Below are 21,591 nucleotides of genomic sequence, written 5' to 3'. Positions count from 1 at the left end.
CCAGATAACAGGAAAATTCTTGTACTATAGACAAATCATCGGTGTTGCTTGTCACTGCTAAAGGGAGGCTCTTTCGGGCTATGTAAAATCCTCACCTTTTCAATTTGGTCTATGGAAATCTATGTGTTGTTTTGGTTATGTCTCTAAACACATAACCTCTGGCTTGAAAGGTGACAAGATCTGTGAAATGTTGGCTCCTGGAAAAAAAAGTCAAAAATAGACGATTCATTCAAACAAGATTTGCATGATCCTTCCAATAATTATTGAATTTGACATAGTAAAACTGCATCAATTTTTGCAAATGAACAGCAGCTAGCAGCAAGAGAGAATACCAGTATTTATATGTGGAATTTCACCCCAGTCACAGGCAAAGTCCAGGACTGAAGCAGCATCCCCAGCATCTCTCCCTGCCTCTTGTTCTCTCATTGGCTCCTCAGAGCTCTGACTGGGCAGGTCCCCAAGGGGAGGGGCTGCTCCAGACGGAGAAAGAGCTCCAAGCAGGTGCTAAAACGCCAGACTCTCAAGCCCCAGCATGCGGGAAGCGGGGAAGGCGGGTGGGATGGAGCAGCGAGCCCATGGGGAACAGCACATCCTGCCAGGCTGCGAGGAAGCCCTTTCCTCTTCTTGACTACCACTTGCCACATCTCCGCTGAAAAGAGCACAATTCGGCATAGACAGTAGTCAAGGAATTACTTCTGATCTGGAAACCAAGAGCAGAGCTTGGAGGGATGTACTGTGCAAAACTCAAGACACAGGTATTTCCGAATTCTTTTCTAACTTTTAAGAACATTTTTGCTCAAGGGTATATCTGAGGGTTCTGCACGTGTGTGTGAAATATGAGGTCATTTTAAGAATAACTTTTGTTGTCTGGGTAATGCCTTGCTCCACAAGAGAATACATAGTTGAAGGAGGGGCTTTTGTACAGCTGCAATCTGTACAATACAGTGTGACACATCTTCGGTGCTGCAAGTCTAAATAGAAAGCTTGCTGAGGAATCCTTGGCTTTTATTAATGCTCCTTTAGGCTTGCACAATGGAATCGGTGTTCCCCATTTACAAAGTTTGGGCATCATCCCATCAAATTTAGTTCCCATTGTTTTCAAGGAAATGTGATTTCAGTAAACGAGACTTAAGAAACTTGCATGGCACCTTTAAAACAAGAGACTGAGATTAAAATTGATTGGCTTATTTAAAATAAAGATAATGTACTAATAGGGGGTTCAGATTGTTGCAGCTATCATGTCTATAATCTTTTACTTGCCGATGTGCTATATTTATTTAAAGTACAAAAGATTTGGATTACAGCAGCATTAATCTGACAATAACACCTGCACTTTTAGGGGTTTTCAAATGGCTTTAACTGAAAACCAGTTATCCATTTTACCTGTTGAAGAGCTTCACATACTCCCAAAAGAAGATGATGGTGCAAAAAAAAGGTCCTATTTTGTGCCCCTCTTTCAATTTTAAATGAACCAAAATGTTATTTTGTTGATCTCTCAGAAAAGGTAAGAATTCCAGGTGAAGATCCACAGTACAATTGAAATGCTAGCAGCAGCATTTCAAGTTAATAAGAGCTACTCTGGTATTCTCTTCCTTCCTTTTCAGGCAATAATTTAGGCAGGAGGCAACTTGAATAATATATGACAATAAAGAAAGTGAAGGAGGTGCTTTAGTTTAGTTTATAAGCTTTTAGTGTAAGGGTTGTGACCATTCAGTTGTGTCTAATTATGGGGTGGATCCTATTCATGTCACAACCACTATTTTTCTTTGTCTTTTTACACTTTAACAGGAGAAAGAGAGAGAATGAAAAAGGCAAATATGCATAACTAAAATATAAAAATTCCTGTATCTGGTGATGGGAGTTAAATGGGAATGACAGGTCTGGAAAGGTTGATAAAGGCTGTCCTATTAGACACTGACAGCAATCTAGCACTGTGGTCCTCAACTCAACTCTTCCACAGTTGTCCAATATGACTGTAAAACCACCCAAATCCTGTGGGGTGGAATTCATAAAATCATTACTTAAATCACAGGGCTAAATTGTTTTGAGCGAAAGGCAGTCCAAGGCTGGCCATCCACCCATTGAGTCCACTCTTTTCTCTCTCACATTTTTTTCGTATTGCATTCAAATATAAGTCCATCCTGTCACTCTTTCTTGCTTGACCCACAGAAACCAGCAGAATCTGCCATTGGTTTGGTAGATTCCACTGTATAAGGAAAGGTAAAAAACAAACCAACCCTAAACTTCCAGAGATGCTACAGGCATTTACCTTCTGCTGTCACCCTATATTTGTAAAATACTACATCTGAGCTTTTCACCATGCTTCCTCCCTTGCCCAACTTGGGATGTGATATTTAAATATCTTTAATACAGGACAGGTAGATGCAGGGCAGAGTGTCGGGGAAGTTCTTTCCAAGGCTTCCTTGGCTCACACCCCCCGCTGACACCCTTCTTTCCCTCCCTTCTTCTCCTCCACCACAGAAAGCTCTTCAGGACTGGGACTTAGTCTTTTGTTTTTGCCTACAAGTTCTTCAGGCAAATAAGGACACAGCTCAAAAGGGTGTACTGTGTTTTCAAATAAAACTCAACAAAACCATTCTTAGTATAAAATAAAGAGTTCTAAAAGACTTTCTTGCATGTAAGTCTCCTAATATGGCCAGGTAATTGCATCTGCATAATAAAATCCATGGCTTCACTATTATAATTAATAATTATTTGATTATATCTGAGCTGCTGCTTCTCATGTTTTACCATCAACTTTAAGGGTCTGCCTGCCTCCACCCAAGTTGGAATATCGTTTCAGAGGAAGAACTATGAACCTATTTATTAAATGATTGAACATATAGATGAAATTCTGCTGGAAAGTTTTTTTATTTCTCTGTATGGAAACCCTTGGTAAATAGCAGAGAGAAGATTTCCTGGTGGAAAAGCACCACTTCCAGCCAGGGGGAAAGTCAAGCAGGTCTCCCCCCCCCCCATTTTGTTTCAGTGTCTCACTTAAAAAAATAAGAATCGCTCCCATCAAAGTGAATGGGAAGGAAAGCCACTTCAGGTCTTGCAACAGACATGACTAAGACCTGTTATTTTCAATAGGTCTACTCTGAGTAGTACATAGATTCAATTTCTTACCCTCCCTTCACCGTAAGGTCCCAGGATAGGTTACAGCAATATAAAACGTTAAAATTTGTTGGATGCATTCCTTATACATTTGGGCAGCTATAGAATTGCACCCTAAATAAAAAAGAAGATCTTTGATGGTGTTTCAGGGATTCCTTCCTCTTGGCACTCTCAAGGAATGTGGGCTGAGGCGCAACCTTCAGCCATCTGTCCTCAAACAAGTCCTCCATTCTGGTCCCAGTTAAGCCCCATGGAAGGCTTTCCAGAAGCCTAATGGTGTCCTGGGAGGGATGTTTGAGGTGTGGAAATCACAGCACACAGGCAGAGAGGGCCATCATTTTGCCTGCAGCTGCTGCTCTCAGTATTATTGCTACTACAGGGGTACCTCGGGTTAAGAACTTAATTCGTTCCGGAGGTCTGTTCTTAACCTGAAACTGTTCTTAACCTGAAGCACCACTTTAGCTAATGGGGCCTCCTGCTGCCGCCGTGCAATTTCTGTTCTCATCCTGAAGCAAAGTTCTTAACCCGAGGTACTATTTCTGGGTTAGCAGAGTTTGTAACCTGAAGCGTCTGTAACCTGAAGCGTCTGTAACCCGAGGTACCACTGCATTTACTTCCATATTATTAATTATTAGGCTTGTTCACCCCAGCTGACCATTCCACTGCCCAGCACATGAATAATTATAAGAATAAATTTTGCATTAAAATTGTTACGTGGTTACATCTTGTAAGTACCAGACCATTAACAGGAGAGTGCTTAGCATGCCTACTCATAAGTAAGCCTCCACATTCAGTGACGCTTACACCCATGTAAGTGTGCATAGAAGTGCCCTGTTGGTGCAGCCAACACCATTTAATCAAACACAAAATCAGAGGTGGCCATTTCACATTAAAAACTTCCATCAAATAGGAATAAGGTTTTGGTATTTCCCCATTTTTATAAATGAAAAGGTTTCTAGATTTGTAGCATTGTGCCAGGTATGCGCCATTAATATCATTCTACTTCTCAGGTACTAATTTCTATTTGACTGAAATGGACTCAAAACAAAATATCTCATTTGAAGATGGCTCTCTTCCTCCCTACGAGCAACATGAAGATCCCTTTGAATCAAAACTCTCAAAAGAAGCTGACATAGTTGCTGGATTTTATTTATTAATAATTGGTAAGATTCTCAAATTATTCCCGTGAATATACCGTATAGTACTATCTCTGGATGTCTGCAAAGGAACTAGATATATCCAAGTATCAACCATGAAAATAAAGTGTGGGTGGATAATATTAGTTTTGATTTCCATCGCGCCCTAATCCGATGGGGGGACCCCACCCCCCTTTATCCCCCCTTTGGCAGCTTCATGATAGCCATTTTCCTGTTATTAGATGGTTATGGGGATTCCAAACTGTATTGCGAATGGAAACTTCATAAGCCATTCATCTGTTAAAATTTGGCCTCAAGGTGGCTCACATTATGTCAAATCAACAACAATAAATATAACAGAACACATATTGGGGAAAATTACAAATAATCATAACAGGTAGAATTCACCATGGGGGGGGGGGAGGCACCTTTGCTTGTGCAGCAAAGCTTTGCGTACTTTTCCTCTCCCTACAGCCCCCTTTGCACCTCTGCCCTAGAGCATTTGCCCAACCCTCTGGAGCAGATTTTGAGCTGCACCGAGGGATGCAGGGGGAAGAAGAGGAAAAGGAAACCTTGTCATGCAAGCCAAAGTCTGCCATCTGGTCCAAGCCCCTGCAATGCAGGGATCTTGTGCCCAAGGTGGGGCTTGAACCCACAACCCTGAGATGAAGAGTCTCATGCTCTACCGACAGATGCCGGTGGCCTGGGCCCTCTAGGAGGACATGCAAGGGTTTCAAGCCTTGGCTCAAATGGGAAGGCCCTGATCCACAAGAGGCACCCATGGAAAGCCCCCTATGGAAAGGCGGAACAAGTTTCTGCCCCGGCCCTCCCAGGCTGGAGGGGCTGCCAGGTCAGAAGCAAGCCGGGGCCCTTGGTGGGGCTTCCCGGTGTCCCAGGACCTTGAGCACAAGAAGCGACTCGCCTTTTAGCCTCCGTGCGAAAGAGAGAGAGGGTCGCCATCCCCGTCCCGAGGGAAAAGAAAGGCAACGGGGACAAGCGCCAGGCTATAGCAACACTTTAAAGCAGGAAGAGAAACAGGAGACCCGCCGTAACTCCTCCGTTCCAAGTGCAATTTAAATGACCTTGCAGCAATTACACTACACTGAGGCTGAAGACATTTCATCAGAATCGAGAGAGCCGAGAGGGGAAAATTCTTCATGACAACTTACGGTGCGCATAAAGACCCAGGAAGGGCAGCCAGAGGGACTGAAAGGCGGAGAAACAGAAAATAGCCTCACAAAGAAAGCACCGGGAGAAAGAAGCGCGGCGCGGAGGGGAAAGAGGGGGGGAAAGAGGGCTGGAACGGGGAGAAAGGGAGACCAGCAGCGACCAAAAGCGACAAGAAGCGGAGTCAGCGCCGCCGCCTCCTCCTCCTCCTCCTCCGGCTGGCGGGAAGAGGGAGAAGCTTCCATTCCTGGCCCCGACAAGGCCAGAGCGAAGAGACACCTAGTGGAGGCACGAGGCAACTGCACCTCCAAAGATAGAAATTGGTATATATATATATACAGTATATAGACCAAGACCACCTGCCTCACGGCTATAGGAGTATCCCATCCATCCCAACAACAGAATCTACTATTCAATTCCACAAGACTCTTCAAGTAATAAATTCCACAAGACTGCTCAATTAATCCATTTTATAAGCATTTACTAACCTGTATGAATTCAAAGAGCCTGTTGATTTATATTGATGCTATTTGTTGTTGTTTAGTCGTTTAGTGGTGTCCGACTCTTCATGACCCCATGGACCAGAGCAGGCCAGGCACTCCTGTCTTCCACTGCCTCCCGCAGTTTGGTCAGACTCATGTTAGTAGCTTCGAGAACACTATCCAACCATCTCGTCCTCTGTCGTCCCCTTCTCCTTGTGCCCTCCATCTTTCCCAACATCAGGGTCTTTTCCAGGGAGTCTTCTCTTCTCAGGAGGTGGCCAAAGTCTTGGAGCCTCAGCTTCAGGATCTGTCCCTCCAGTGAGCACTCAGGGCTGATTTCCTTCAGAATGGATAGGTTTGATCTTCTTGCAGTCCATGGGACTCTCAAGAGTCTCCTCCAGCACCATTGATGCTATAATGTAATGTAAAAAGCAATTGATTGCATGGGTCCCTCAAAGTTTGTAAAGTAATAGAATTTGATAAACTGATAAATCTGATACATTAGTATTATGCAATTTAACAGATATAAAGGTGTACACATAGAATTACAGAAACAAATTAATCCCTTTTTATTTAATTGGGGTGTGTTATATTGCTCCTCAAGTTATCATTGTTAAAGGAAGGATTTGGAATTTAAGATCTAGTAACCCCAAATGGGGGGTAGTTAACTGACCAAGTACCACCCAGTTCTCTCTAAAATGAGGAAGTACAGATACCGAGGCTCATTTTTAATTTTAATTCTATATATTTTCTTAATCTTTTTATTTCATTATATTTGTTGGAAAACTGTAAATAATAATCAAAAGGAGTCAACTAAGACTGGGACAAAGTTTATACTTGTGTGTACATAGAAAGACAGTCATAATGGCAAATAAGAAAAATCAAACCACACAAATGACCTCCACAGTAGCCTCAAGACATCAATCAGCTGAACTAGACACCAGTGTAGACCAAAGAGAGCTCATCATAGGAATGAATAAATCAATAAATGACAATCTTGATAATATGGGCAGCAAGATAGAACAGAATTCCAAATTAATAATGGATCTATCTGGACAGCTAAAAGATTTGACTATCAAGAACATGGAAACAGAGAAAACTGTTCAAGATCTAAAATCCAGAACTAATAAGCATGAGGAACTCACAAAAGAAATAACTAAGAAGATCCATAACGAGAATAAAGACCTGAAGAGGGTCCAGAATACAATCATGGAGGAAATGACGGAATTAAAGAGAGTGCAGGAGGAAACATTAGACCAGATTGCAATTCTTGGGATGCATCGAAGAGAGCTCATTCTGTGCTTTAGAGGTGACCCAGAAACTCAAGATGAAGATATAGAAGCTAAACTCTCAAAAGAGCTCACCAGTTGGCTAGCAGTACAAAAAGATGAATTGCTACAAAATATAGATAAAATATTCAGAATAAGATCAGGAAAACAAACAAGTCAACCAAAGGACCAGGAGATTGCCTGGTCTTTTTGAATTCAAGACTGCTGAAAGATAAAATTTTGCAGAAAAGGAAACTGGTGGTTGACGAGAAATATAATAATATACAAAGAAATACCAAAAAGACTTCTTAAAAAGAGACTGAATTACAGGACAATAACAGAGGCCTTAAAGAGCAATCATGTAAGGTACAAATGGGAATTCCCTGAGAGGATTTCCTTTACATTTAAAGACAGGAGGAAGACCTTCAGATCTGTTGAATAAGTTTCGAAATTCTGGCGAAGATATAAGAGAGAACTGGGGGGAGAGGCATCACAGGAAAGTGAAGAGACACTGGAGGCCATGGGAGGGGAGTGATAACAACAAACAGCCCAAATCCATATATTTCTATTGCACGTCTTTGAATATTGAAACTAATAAAAATTGATGAATTTAAATATTATCTCTTGGAATATTAATGGTTTCTTGATGATTAATGGTTTCTTGATTCTGTGGATGAATTTTTGACACAATGAAAATAGAAAACAAAAATGGGTGCTTTTCATTTAAGCAGCCTTTCCATTAGTGTGAATCTATTTTCCGTCAAGGTTTTCTTCTGTGACCACTTTACCATTGAATTCATTGTAGGGTCAAAAAGCTTTACGTCTCATGATTTTATTAATAGTGTTATGAGTTGTGGGGAGGAGGTTAGGCTATATGCCTGAGCCCCCTTTCTAATTCCTCGATCCAGCATGGTAATTTCCTGCCAAGTGTGGGTTGGTAAGGAAAGAAAGGGAGTGGCTCTGTGCCAGAGGGCGAATGGGTGCCCCCCCCCCACTGCCTGTTAGGAAGACAAAAGGCCAGAGTCGAGAGGGGAGGGAGATGAGCTAGAAGCTGGAGCCAAAAGCAGCAGCCTGGGAAGCCAGAGACAGAGCCAGGCCTGAATTCTGCTGGGACCCAAGGCTGTGGCTCTGGGAGAAGCAGGACCTTCTTGGGGTGTTAACACTGGGAACCCCTCCATAGCAGGCTCAGGTTGTATATACAGGTACCCCCCTCCTTACGTGTGATCATATAGCACGCAGCCATGTATATGCGCTAAATGAAAAGAGTCAAACCTGGAAATGGCAGGAGAGAGCTGGAGAGTCCTTGTGGCTCACAAAGAGACCCTCGCTGAAACCTGATGAGGACGTCCATGAGGGCAGAGGAAGCCCCAAAGAGACCAGAGGCACAGCAAGGCTTTCTTTAGGCTGCTCAGCCTCCCTGCCTAACAGCGCACCCTCCAGCCTCCAGCTGCCCCCAGAGCTTCAACTCCAGATATTTTGGTCTGGATTGGGGAGAGAAAGCTGGGAAGCCGGACAAAAAATGGGCATTTAGAGGCTTTTCAGAGGGTGCTCCTCACATGATTTTTGCTTAGGTACTCAGGGGCCCAGCACGTAACCCACGTGCAAGTGGGGGAACACCAGTATTTGTAAGTAAACCATATATCATGCAGACACCGTTGTCTCTGCTGTGTCTCATTGTCCCAAAGGAAACCTGGACCCTGAGTGAACGCTTGGACCCCCTGGGATCTTGCACAGCTCAGAGATTGGGGTGGCAGGCAACAGTAGTTTTTCCCTAGGACTGTGACCTGCCTATCTGTAAATACACATATACTGTTTTCTCACCATGGTTACATTCAAGATATGAGCCAGTTACAGCTTTTAAGAACATATCTACATCGTAGATCTAAAATGGTTTGATAATAGCTCTCTTTACCCAGAGAACCTAGGAAAGTATTCTTCTGTGAAGGAGGCTCTTTCTCTTTCAGAAATCTGATTTTCACACAGGTCTGTAGTGTACCTTCTTCTGGAATGAAGTGGGCACCTCCTTCCTCAGGGGACTTGAAATTAGTAACCCATCAAAGATGACATCTCCTCTTTGTCCACACTTGATACAGTGCTAATTGTGTAGATGCAATTTGCATGCCCTGTTTTTCCAGTGCAAAGAGCTGTCCTGGAGAGGCACAGTCCAGGGCCGCAGTGGATGGGGCAAAAGGGTTAGTATTTAACTCACACCCTGCCATTCCAATGAAAATTATTGCCCCCCCCATCCCAAGGTACCCCAAGGGGACTTCCTTTTTGGCGTTCACCCCCCTCCTCTCCAACTGCACAACAGCATTTGCATTTTTATTTTTTATTTTTTAAATGATTTTTATTGCATTTTTTCCAATCACAGACAAAGCAAAAGAAAGAAAAAGAAAAGACAAAAAGAGAAAAAGAAGAAAACCATAACCTTTCAACAACTTGTTTCAACTTTCTATCGAACTTCCCCACATCTCCCGCACAATGCTTTCTTAACAATAAATTTATCAGCAAATTATAACCTTGTTTCATGTGTTTCTTTTGTACTTTCTATTGCAATTTAAGTTTAAATCCCTTATTATCCATTTACTCTAAAATCAAAACATGTTGTCATTTTTAACCATTTAAACTTTGATTCTTTCAATAATATTATCCAATTTCATATATATACCATATTCATTTCTGGGGCTAACATTTCAAGTCATGCGGCATTTTATAGTTCATATAACTTATAAAATTTTTGCAAATAGTCCTTGAATTTTTTCCAGTCCTCCTCCATTGCTTCTTCTCCCAAATCTCGTATTCTGGCAGTCATCTCGGCCAACTCAGCATTTGCATTTTTAGACATGCGCAGATTGATGTGACATCTGATGTGGCCTTTGGAGCCCATACTGTGATGATGGCGAAGAAGCTTCATTTCGTTGCGCCATGGGGTGAATCTTGTGGCAAAAGAATGTCCAGGGAACGGCAATGGCTGAGCTCTCCAGCTCTTTATACTAGTCTTGTTCATTTCAAGAATCTTACAGTTCGTTTTCATTGCTGTGTATGCAATTGGAGCAGAAATTATTTCAGTTCTGGGGAAAATATTTTGAAGTTTCTTTTGAGTACACTGACACCATTTTTGTTTGATTTTTCATTACAGGGATTATGTCCACTTTAGGCAATGGATATGTCCTTTATATGTCTACACAACGGAAAAAGAAGCTGAGGCCAGCGGAAATAATGACTGTCAATCTAGCAGTGTGCGACCTGGGTATTTCAGGTAATTTAACTTGAGCGGAGCTGAGAATGAAAATATTACCATAGTTCCTGTTCCTATGGACAGGTGTGGACTCTACATGGTTTTCACATTCAGATTTCGGTTGGCATCATTTCTGCCTTGAGTAATGATTATAGAAAATCATTAGCGACATTCAAAGGCCCAAATGTTTAGCACTTCCACAGGTTACTTGGTCTAACATATAAGTGATCAACATTGTTAAATTGATTACTTAAACATGACAGCTTTGTTTTCTTTTTAGCCTTATATTTAATCATTTATTATTTTAAGAAACACTGAAAATTGTGTGTGTGAGAAAGAGAGGGGAGAGAGGGGGGAAGAGAGAGAGAGAGAGAGAGAAATTCACAAACAGCAGAAATGAGGAATCCTGCAAATATAGATGTTCTTACCAAAATCTGCTGTGCTTCCTTGAACCCACTGTACATATTCACTCTGATAGCTACAATGTCTGTTCTCATGACATCATTCTGCAACATTTTTCATTTTAGAAAATTCCAGTTCTGAAGAAATGTAGCCTTATTTTAACAAGAGTAATGAAATAATTTATATCACTTAAGTTACATTAATATTCAGGTAACTTATTGAAACCATATAATTCACACTTTCAAAACAAAAACAGCAGCTAGAACTGCCATGGTTCATATTTGAAGGCAAATTTGTTCCGGCAAAGCAGTATTAGGAATATCATGGGAAGATAAAATTATCTTAAAATAAAATAAGCAACTTTCCCACCTCCAGCTCCTTCCTGCGTCGCAGTTCTTTCACGAAGACTTCTCTCAGTCTCCATGACCTTGCCTGGGCTGTCTTCCATTGCCCCTGTTCCCCCCCGAACTCTCCATTGTCCATATGCCATACAGCACCTTGCAATCTGCTCGGGATAAATGAATATTTATTGGTAATGATATGAGATACCACCTTGCACCTGGAACCCCATCTTGGTCAATTGTGTTTTGGAAATTAAAATGTTTAGAATTCAAGCGTCAGAGTTCTGAAATTAATAGCTGAGTGTCAGCAAAACATTCTAGCTTACTAATCTCGACCTGAGAATGAATAATTATCTATGAAGTGTTGTTGGTTTTGGTTGTTGTTCTTCTCAGTAATTTATTTGCATAAAAAGGCAGATCTGTTTATACTCTGCGAATCCTGCCATGTCATTCTGTTTTTGAATATGCTGTTTTGCGCTGCTTGAAAAGTTCACTTTCACGCATCTCTTTCTTGAAATGCTGCTTTGAGGGCGGCAGTGCAAGATCACTGAACTCTGCGCTTTCCTTTCCAGTGCTGGGAAAGCCTTTCAGCATCATTGCCTTTTTCTCCCATCGGTGGATTTTTGGCTGGAGTGCCTGCCGCTGGTATGGATGGGCAGGTTTCTTTTTTGGCATCGGAAGTCTTATTACCATGACAGCTGTCAGCCTGGATAGATATTTCAAAATCTGCTACTTATCGTATGGTAAGTGACCGGGTGGGTGGGGAGGATTAATGTCCCTCCTTTATTTTGGAAACTAGAGAGTAAATTTCTCTTTCCATCAATTTAAGCCGCAAACCTTTGTTCAGAGGAATGTCATCCAAGAATTGTGTCCTTGTAAATGGGCAAGAATTAATAAAAATCCCTTTGTGCTCATAAAATAGATGTAGAAAACATCAGGAGTTCTAAAGTCATTTGAATAGTCAGATGGTTAGTTAAACATAACTGTAGTGTTATAATTACTTTAGAATTAGAATTTTGAGTGACTGCTATGAGTTGGATAAGATGGGTAGAAATTAAAAAGCAGATGAGAAATCCAAAACTATACAGTTAGGCATAATAAACTAGAAAAGATTTCTTAAATCTTAGATTTAAAAAGTTTTTAGAAAATATCTGGCCAACAATATCACAGACCCAGATAAAACACAATCCAGATCTATTTCCACCCACGTCGAAACTCTGAGCCGTTCCACTCTGAGCCTTTTCTCCAGCCTGTGTATGTGTTTGTTCAAGCGTGAGTGCATGCATGCATGAGAGAGATATTTTTTGCCAGGATCCTGGCATTAGGGAAAGGGCCAAACACTGCTACTCATCTCACTGCTGGTCCAGATCCTGATTTGGATGCAATGCAACTGATTTAAAAGAATATTTAAAAGAGTGTGAAGGCAATGTTACCTGAAGGCGACAGACAGATCATAGAGATCGGAAATCTATAGAGCCCATGTCTGAGCTCCTCTCTAGCTGAAAAGCAATGGGATAGCTGTGCCCTGACTCACCTTAACCCTCCAGTTTAAGAAGGCAGATTTCCTAAGCTCTGAAAAGAAGAGGAAGCAAAAGGGGCAAAACCTGAGAAGCCACATTTAGCTTACAGTATAATGTCATGCCCCCTTTGAATAACTCAGAGAAGCTATGAAGTATGCAGAGCAGGGCACTCAAGATGGACAGGTCATAGTGGAGAGTTTTGACCAAACGTGATCCACCTGGAGCAGGAACCAGCAAGCCACTCCAGAATCCCTGCCAACAAAACTCCATGGACAAAGACAACAGGCATATAAAAGTTATGATGCTGGAAGATGAGCCCCTCAGGTCGGAAGGCGTCCAACATGCTACTGAGGAAGAGCGGAGGACAAGTACAAGTAGATTCAGAGCTGATAAAGCAGCTGGGCCAAAGTCGAAAGGTCGCTCAGTTGCGGATATGCCTGGAAGCGAAAGGAAAGTCCAATGCTGTAAAGAAAAATATTGCATAGGAACCTGGAATGTAAGAACCATGAACCTGGGTAAGTTGGATGTGGTCAAAAATGAGATGGCAAGAATAAATATTGACATCCTGGGCATCAGTGAATTAAAATGGATGGGAATGGGCAAATTCAGTTCGGATGACCATCATATCTACTACTGTGGGCAAGAAACCCGCAAAAGAAATGGAGTGGCCCTCATAGTCAACAAAAGAGTGGCGAAAGCTGTACTGGGATGCAATCTCAAAAATGATAGAATGATCTCGATACGAATCCAAGGCAGACCTTTTAACATCACAGTAATCCACGTTTATGCACCAACTACTGGTGCAGCAAGAATACTGATTGCAAAATATTGGAAGACACAAGATTTACCCACACTGGAAGAGTGGCAGACGCATTTGAAGGATTACATGGAACTGGCTGAAATGACTGGCAGAATCCGAGATCTGGGAGAAGAAACAACGGAAGAGGACTGGAAAAAATTTAAGGACTATTTACAAAAACAATATAAGTTGTATGAATGTTAAAATGTTACACGATTCGGAAATTATAGCTTCAGCAATTAGATTTGGGCAATAGGAAATTTTGTTTTAGGAAAGAAAAGATTAAAATCTAAGGTAATACTATGCTTAATTCAAGATATAAGTAATTGATGAAAGTATCTTAAATTTAGAGGTATAGTATTTGAAAAGCACAAAATAAGATATGAAACAAGGTAATAATTTGCTGATATCTTTATTATAAAGAATGCAGGGTAAGGGAGATGTGAGGAAGTCCGGTTAGTTATATAAAGAATGCTATGAAAGGTTGGTTTTTTCTTCTTTCTTTTTCTTCTTTCTTGTTCTTCTATTTTCTTCTTCAATGTATGTTTTTAAATTTGTATCTGGAAATTCAATAAAAATATTTATTAAAAAAAAAGAAACTGAAATTGACCAATTCTATCAAGACTTACAACACCTTATAGAAATGACACCAGAGAAGGATGTTCTTCTCATTATAGGGGATTGGAATGCTAAAGTAGGGAGTCAAGAGATAAAAGGAACAACTGGCAAGTTTGGCCTTGGAGTTCAAAACGGAGCAGGGCAAAGGCTAATAGAGTTCTGTCAAGAGAACAAGCTGGTCATCACAAACACTCTTTCCCAACAACACAAGAGACGACTCTACACATGGACATCACCAGATGGGCAGCATCGAAATCAGATTGATTATATTCTCTGCAGCCAAAGATGGAGAAGCTCTATACAGTCAGCGAAAACAAGACCTGGAGCTGACTGTGGCTCAGATCATCAGCTTCTTATAGCAAAATTCAAGCTTAAACTGAAGAAAGTAGGAAAAACCACTGGGCCGGTATTCAAATCCTTTATGAATACACAGTGGAAGTGAGGAACAGGTTTAAGGATTTAGATTTGCTGGACAGAGTGCCTGAAGAACTATGGATGGAGGCTTGCAACATTATACAGGAGGTAGCAACGAAAACCATCCCATTCCATGTATGGAAGTGAGAGCTGGACCATAAAGAAGGCTGATCGCCGAAGAATTGATGCTTTTGAATTATGGTGCTGGAGGAAACTCTTGAGAGTCCCATGGACTGCAGGAAGATCAAACCTCTCCATTCTGAAGGAAATCGGCCCTGAGTGCTCACTGGAAGGATAGATCCTGAAGCTGAGACTCCAATACTTTGGCCACTTCCTGAGAAGAGAAGTGTGATGGCCTGGGAATCGGATTCAGAGGCTGAACCTGAGGAACCCCAGCCTGCACTGGAGTCCCCGCCTCCAGGGCCGGCTGAGCCGGGTCTGGGGCTTGAACCTGAAGCGCGCGCCCTCACCTGTGCTGGATCCTCAGGAGCAGACACCAGCTGAATCCGCTCTGGCTCCGGAGGTGATCGGGGACCCATTGCCTGCAGGTGCTCCACTAACAGCCCTGTCAGGGGAAGGTGAGGCTGCCTCTGAGTCCAGTAACCCTCCAGCCTCTCCTGAGCTGCAGAGGCTCAGGACAGAGAGGCGGAGGGAACTAAGTTCTCGCAAGAGGAGTGCTCGCCTCCAGGCCAGGAGAGGCGAGTCACCTGTGGGCCGGGACCGCCCTATGCCTCAGAGGAGATAAAGGCCAGTCAGCCCAGTCCCAAGTTGCGGGAGCAACATCGTTGGTAACCTGTTCCTGCTGGCACCCTGTCCTGCTCTTCCAGAGTTCCTGACCACGCCCGGCTCCTTGCCTTGGATCCCGCTTCGCCCTTGACGGACAGCCTCCATACTCTTGACCCAGGACCAGACTCAGACCACACCACATGGTAAACCCAGGGGGGGCCCTGGGATCAGCACAAGAAGACTCCCTGGAAAAGACCCTGATGTTGGGAAAGATGGAGGGCACAAGGAGAAGGGGACAACAGAGGACGAGATGGTGGGACAGTGTTCTTGAAGCTACCAGCATGAGTTTGACCAAACTGTGGGAGGCCGTGGAAGACAGGAGTGCCTGGCGTGCTCTGGTCCCTGGGGTCACAAAGAGTCAGACACGACTAAACGACTAAACAACATAATATCATACAGATTCCTTGTAAAGTGCAAGTATGCAAAGAGCAGCAATTCCACAATAGATGCGGAAGGAGCCTAAGGTTGTGATCTTGCACCCCTGGCAGAACCATCCAGATTGCGCCCCCCAGACACGGACAAATTAGCTCTTTTTTCTGCCTCTCCTCCAACCCCCCTCTCCATCCATTCAATTCCTCACACACTTCAGTTGCTCACACACTAATCAATATTTTTATTTATAGATGTATTTATGGACATATTTTAGCCAATTTTGTGTGCGCGCCCCTCGCCTGTCTAGCGGGGGCCTTCCTCACCCGCCCCCCGTAGCTACAGCCCTGTGTTTTCATGGGGTCACTGCCATATTAGGAGAGCACCGAGATCAATGGGAAAGGCCCATACAATTATGCCAAACCTCCATGGTTGGTAATTTAAACATTCTCCCAGGGACTTTTAAAAGGTCTGATAAATTGGATTACTCACATGTGTACATGTACAGTGGTACCTCGGGTTAAGTACTTAATTCGTTCCGGAGGTCCATTCTTAACCTGAAACTGTTCTTAACCTGAAGCACCAGGTTCTGGGGTCACTCAGAGGAGAAGATGGTGAAATGCAAACAGGGGACACAGAAAGGGCTGAACTCCTCAATGCCTTCTTTGCCTCAGTCTTCTCCGATAAAGAAAACAATGCCCGACCTGAAGAATTTGGAGCAAATGATTCAGCAAAGGAAACACAGCCCAGAATAACTAAGGAGATAGTACAAGAATATTTGGCTAGATTAGATGTATTCAAGTCTCCAGGGCCAGATGAACTGCATCCAAGAGTATTAAAAGAACTGGCAGATGTGATCTCAGAACCACTGGCAGTCATCTTTGAGAATTCCTGGAGAACAGGCGAAGTCCCGGCAGACTGGAGGAGGGCAAATGTTGTCCCTATTTTCAAAAAGGGGAAAAGAGAGGACCCAAATAATTACCGCCCAGTCAGTCTGACATCAATAGCAGGGAAGATTCTGGAACAGATCATTAAGCAAACAGTCTGTGAGCACCTAGAAAGGAATACTGTGATCACCAATAGTCAGCATGGATTTCTGAAAAATAAGTCATGTCAGACTAACCTGATCTCGTTTTTTGACAGAATTACAAGCCTGGTAGATGAAGGGAACGCAGTGGATGTAGCCTACCTTGATTTCAGCAAGGCATTTGACAAGGTGCCCCATGATATTCTTGTAAAGAAGCTGGTAAAATGCGGTCTTGACTATGCTACCACTCAGTGGATTTGTAACTGGCTGACTGACCGAACCCAAAGGGTGCTCATCAATGGTTCCTCTTCATCCTGGAGAAGAGTGACTAGTGGGGTGCCACAGGGTTCTGTCTTGGGCCCGGTCTTATTCAACATCTTTATCAACGACTTGGATGATGGACTCAAGGGCATCCTGATCAAATTTGCAGATGACACCAAACTGGGAGGGGTGGCTAACACCCCAGAGGACAGGATCACACTTCAAAACGACCTTGACAGATTAGAGAACTGGGCAAAAGCAAACAAGATGAATTTTAACAGGGAGAAATGTAAAGTATTGCACTTGGGCAAAAAAAATGAGAGGCACAAATACAAGATGGGTGACACCTGGCTTGAGAGCAGTACATGTGAAAAGGATCTAGGAGTCTTGGTTGACCACAAACTTGACATGAGCCAACAGTGTGACGCGGCAGCTAAAAAAGCCAATGCAATTCTGGGCTGCATCAATAGGAGTATAGCATCTAGATCAAGGGAAGTAATAGTGCCACTGTATTCTGCTCTGGTCAGACCACACCTGGAGTACTGTGTCCAGTTCTGGGCACCACAATTCAAGAAGGACACTGACAAACTGGAACGTGTCCAGAGGAGGGCAACCAAAATGGTCAAAGGCCTGGAAACGATGCCTTATGAGGAACGGCTAAGGGAGCTGGGCATGTTTAGCCTGGAGAAGAGGAGGTTAAGGGGTGATATGATAGCCATGTTCAAATATATAAAAGGATGTCACATAGAGGAGGGAGAAAGGTTGTTTTCTGCTGCTCCAGAGAAGCGGACACGGAGCAATGGATCCAAACTACAAGAAAGAAGATTCCACCTAAACATTAGGAAGAACTTCCTGACAGTAAGAGCTGTTCGACAGTGGAATTTGCTGCCAAGGAGTGTGGTGGAGTCTCCTACTTTGGAGGTCTTTAAGCAGAGGCTTGACAACCATATGTCAGGAGTGCTCTGATGGTGTTTCCTGCTTGGCAGGGGGTTGGACTCGATGGTCCTTGTGGTCTCTTCCAACTCTATGATTCTATGATTCTATGATTCTATGATTCACCACTTTAGTTAATGGGGCCTCCCGCTGCTGCTGCATCGCCAGAGCACGATTTCTGTTCTCATCCTGAAGCAAACTTCTTAACCTGAAGCACTATTTCTGGGTTAGCAGAGTCTGTAACCTGAAGCGTATGTAACCTGAAGCATATGTAACCCGAGGTAACACTGTATATTTATTGCATAGGCATGTTTTTAGCATTTACTTAGCAATAATACATTTATTCTTTTCTAGGTACTTGGCTAAAGAGATGCCACGCCTTTATCTGCTTGGGAATAATCTGGTCCTATGCTACGTTTTGGGCAACAATACCATTTGCTGGCTTGGGAAATTATGCTCCAGAACCATTTGGGACCTCGTGCACCCTGGACTGGTGGCTAGCTCAAGGTTCTGTGGCTGGACAGGCTTTTATTATGAATATCCTTTTCTTCTGTCTCTTATTCCCAACTGCAGTGATCATGTTTTCCTATATTAAAATAATAGCAAAGGTCAAGTCATCCACAAAAGAAGTAGCTCATTATGACACCAGGATTCAAAAAACCCATGTGCTGGAAATGAAGTTAACTAAGGTGGGTACAGGACTCCCAGTGGTTTTTGGAAGTCATCTGCTTGGACTGAAAGATAAAAGTTCAATCAAACTTTTGCCTGCTCACCTAGAGAGCATAGGCATATTTTTGTGCGCTGTTATGCCCAAATCACATAGTTTTGTATCCATCTAAATCACGCGGATGGCACTGTGGGTTAAACCACAGAGCCTAGAACTTGCTGATCAGAAGGTCAGCAGTTCGAATCCCCGTGACGGGGTGAGCTCCCATTGCTCGGTCTCTGCTCCTGCCAACCTAGCAGTTCGAAAGCACGAAGTGCAAGTAGATAAATAGGAACCGCTCCGGCGGGAAGGTAAACGGCGTTTCCGTGCACTGCTCTGGTTCGCCAGAAGCAGCTTAGTCATGCTGGCCACATGATTCAGAAGCTGTACGCCAGCTCCCTCAGCCAATAAAGCAAGATGAACACTGCAACCCTAGAGTCATCCACGACTGGACCTAATGGTCAGGGGTCCCTTTACCTTTACCTAAATCACACACAGAATAGAAGTCATTCGACTTGGGCCAGCCATGTCCATGGATTTCAGAGGGCCTTCTCCAAGCATGACTGGTGGATTATTCACCATCCATGGGGTGAACGGTATGTCTCCCTCCCATCCGTACCCCATAAAGGGTGATGGGTGGATGGGAAAATATCATACAATCTGCCACATCCATGTGATTTGCCTGCCTATTATTGGAGCATCGTGGAAGAAGACAGAGGCTGTTGCAGTATTGTATGAATTAGCCGTAACTTTCAGTGGAGTCCTTCCATTCTAATTTTTGCCTCTGTTATATATATTTTTTATCTTATTCTTAACCTTAAGCATAGATGTCTGCTAAAAGAATGTCTGTGTTATACCAAGTGGAAATAGATCTGAATATAAATGTCAAAACTTAAATAAATGTGTTCTGGTTTTCTCAATGTGAAAAAAACCAAAATCTGCTTGCTTCACAGTATCTGCCTTTTGTTATACAGCTCATAATATACAGTATATTCATATGTCTATTATACTAAGTGGGGTTTTATCCTATGAATCTTCTCACCAGGTGGCGATGTTGATCTGTGCAGGATTCCTAATTGCTTGGATACCCTATGCAGTTGTCTCCGTGTGGTCAGCGTTTGGAAGGGCAAATTCAGTTCCCATCAAAGTTTCTGTGATCCCAACCTTACTTGCAAAGTCTGCCGCTATGTACAACCCTGTCATTTACCAAGTCATTGACTGCAAATCTGCCTGTTGCCGGCCATGTCCTCTCAAGCCACTGCAGAAGAAAGCCTCCTTAAAGAGATCCCAGTATGTTTTTCAGAAGTGGCCAATTTCTGCATGCTGTTGTCAGAGTACTGGTGTGAGTTTGGGGGGTCAGTCTGTTTGAAACTTGAGTCCCTTCTAGATTACGGGGTCCTGGATCCAGTAAGGGTTGTATATATGTAGGAATAACCCAAATAGCATAAAGACTCTACAGTCTTCACCGCTCCTCCTTCCAAGGAAGGCAAAGGCCTAGGACCCCTGGAATCTCTCACTGCTCGGAGACTGGGGTGGCATGAAACAGTACTTTTCCAAAGACGTGTAGGACTTGTGGGATTGAAGTGATGGAAGGCCCAATAATTCATATATTGAGGGTGAGGATTAGCATTTAAGGAATGCAGACATACACCCCCCCCCCAACATATTCCTTCCTCCACCCCAAGCACTATTCATCCAGCTGAATATACTTCTGGTATCAGGATCAGTGGAGGAGAAAAAGTGCTTAACAACAACAACAAAAGCTGTAGAAAGTAAGTTAATCTTATGGGCAGGAGGGTTTTGTATTCCGCATTAATTTTTTACCCAATTCTGTTCGAGTTCTGTGTTTTAACATATGGAAATGCTGTATTTACATGAGATACTCCTGTATTTTAGTTGTTTTAACATTTATTCAGATTTTAGGTGTCTCAAGATAGCAGTTTTGTGGGCCATTTGATAAATACACACTCATTTTCCTTGATTGTACTCAGATATTACTTGGGATTCAGTTGTGCAATCTAAAGAGGGAGGAAAAGTCTGGGTGAACACCTTATTTATTATTTAACATTAATCAAGATTAATATGACATCAAGGTCATATGACATTATTTTATTTCTTCCCATAGGCCGTATACAATATCTGCAGATAACAATTCTGAAGTAATTAATGAAACTCAACTGGACAGCGAAGAAACTCTGTAAACAGTAATTTTAACCTACCAAGCAACTCTTTTCTTAATTGCTTCCTTTACAACGTTTAACATTAATTTAGCTCTATTTTGCTGTGTTTTTGTTTGCATGCATTTTTCCATGCCAAGTGAAAGATCCCCCCCAAAAAAATAATCAGTTTGTTTGTGTATGTTATAAGAATGTAAACACAAGCTTCATTCTTGCAAAGTGCTTGCCATTGACAAGGTTGACATCTGCTCTGCTCTGCTTTCATTCATTAAAATATATTCACTCTGGTCAGCAACAGCCATACATAAGCAGCAGACTTCATTGGGCAAATGACTGAAGGTCAACCCCCGCAGAAAGATTGCTTACGATGTGTGTTTCTTATTGAGTTGAAAATTGTTACACAGAATTGCAAGAATTGTCTCTCCATGTGGGCTGTTTGCTCACTCCCACTTCCTGGGCATCCGGTTGCTCCCACCAGTAATTTGTGTTGCTGTGCACACATGACATCAGCCACAGTTCACTTCTAACTGGTAGTTCCTTGAGAAATACTGTGTTTCTATGTGTCCTACCACCTTTGATCCAATTGTTCCCTCTTCACCCACAGACGTGAACAGAACATGAAATCAGAGACACAGCAAAGGGGGGAAAGGTCCAACTTCACTGTGTTTTAAGCTGGTGGTGTGTACATAGTCATAGTCTTCATTTGCCATAGAAAATATATAATACCTATGAAAATGTACTTGCATACAATAAGAAAATTGCAATGCAATATTTTCAAGATATGAGGATAAGTAGTGATTCAAAATTTGTTGTTGTGTGCCTCTTCCCAT

At 42.7% G+C, this 21,591-nt stretch overlaps 1 protein-coding gene across 2 annotated transcripts; it reads left to right on the top strand.

Annotated features, from left to right (window-relative positions):
* The first annotated feature begins 525 nt into the window (after window positions 1-525).
* Window positions 526-21,311, top strand: OPN5 (opsin 5). Of its 2 annotated transcripts, XM_083495080.1 has the most exons (7): window positions 526-755; window positions 4,128-4,280; window positions 10,310-10,429; window positions 11,724-11,894; window positions 18,233-18,567; window positions 19,630-19,874; window positions 20,710-21,311. In XM_083495080.1, exons 2-7 carry the CDS (start codon window positions 4,151-4,153, stop codon window positions 20,783-20,785), a joined length of 1,077 nt encoding a protein of 358 aa, XP_083351206.1. In that variant the 5' UTR covers window positions 526-755; window positions 4,128-4,150; the 3' UTR covers window positions 20,786-21,311. The 2 variants fall into 2 exon arrangements, with proteins under 2 accessions (XP_083351206.1, XP_083351205.1); XM_083495079.1 differs by lacking the exon at window positions 20,710-21,311 and having other exon boundaries at window positions 19,630-20,161.
* The last annotated feature ends 280 nt before the right edge of the window (window positions 21,312-21,591 follow it).

Source organism: Podarcis liolepis (assembly GCF_965112155.1).
Source record: "Podarcis liolepis genome assembly, chromosome: 3".
Lineage (NCBI taxonomy): Eukaryota > Metazoa > Chordata > Lepidosauria > Squamata > Lacertidae > Podarcis > Podarcis liolepis.
The sequence above is the reverse complement of the archived record's forward strand: the minus strand, read 5'-3'. Positions and strand labels throughout refer to the sequence as shown.

Coding starts and splice junctions, on each gene's coding strand:
- OPN5 (XM_083495079.1), top strand. CDS start 4,151: ATGGACTCAAAACAAAATATCTCATTTGAAGATGGCTCTCTTCCTCCC. Junction 4,281..10,309: donor ATTTTATTTATTAATAATTG/GTAAGATTCTCA, acceptor TTTTCATTACAG/GGATTATGTCCACTTTAGGC. Junction 18,568..19,629: donor TGGAAATGAAGTTAACTAAG/GTGGGTACAGGA, acceptor TCTTCTCACCAG/GTGGCGATGTTGATCTGTGC.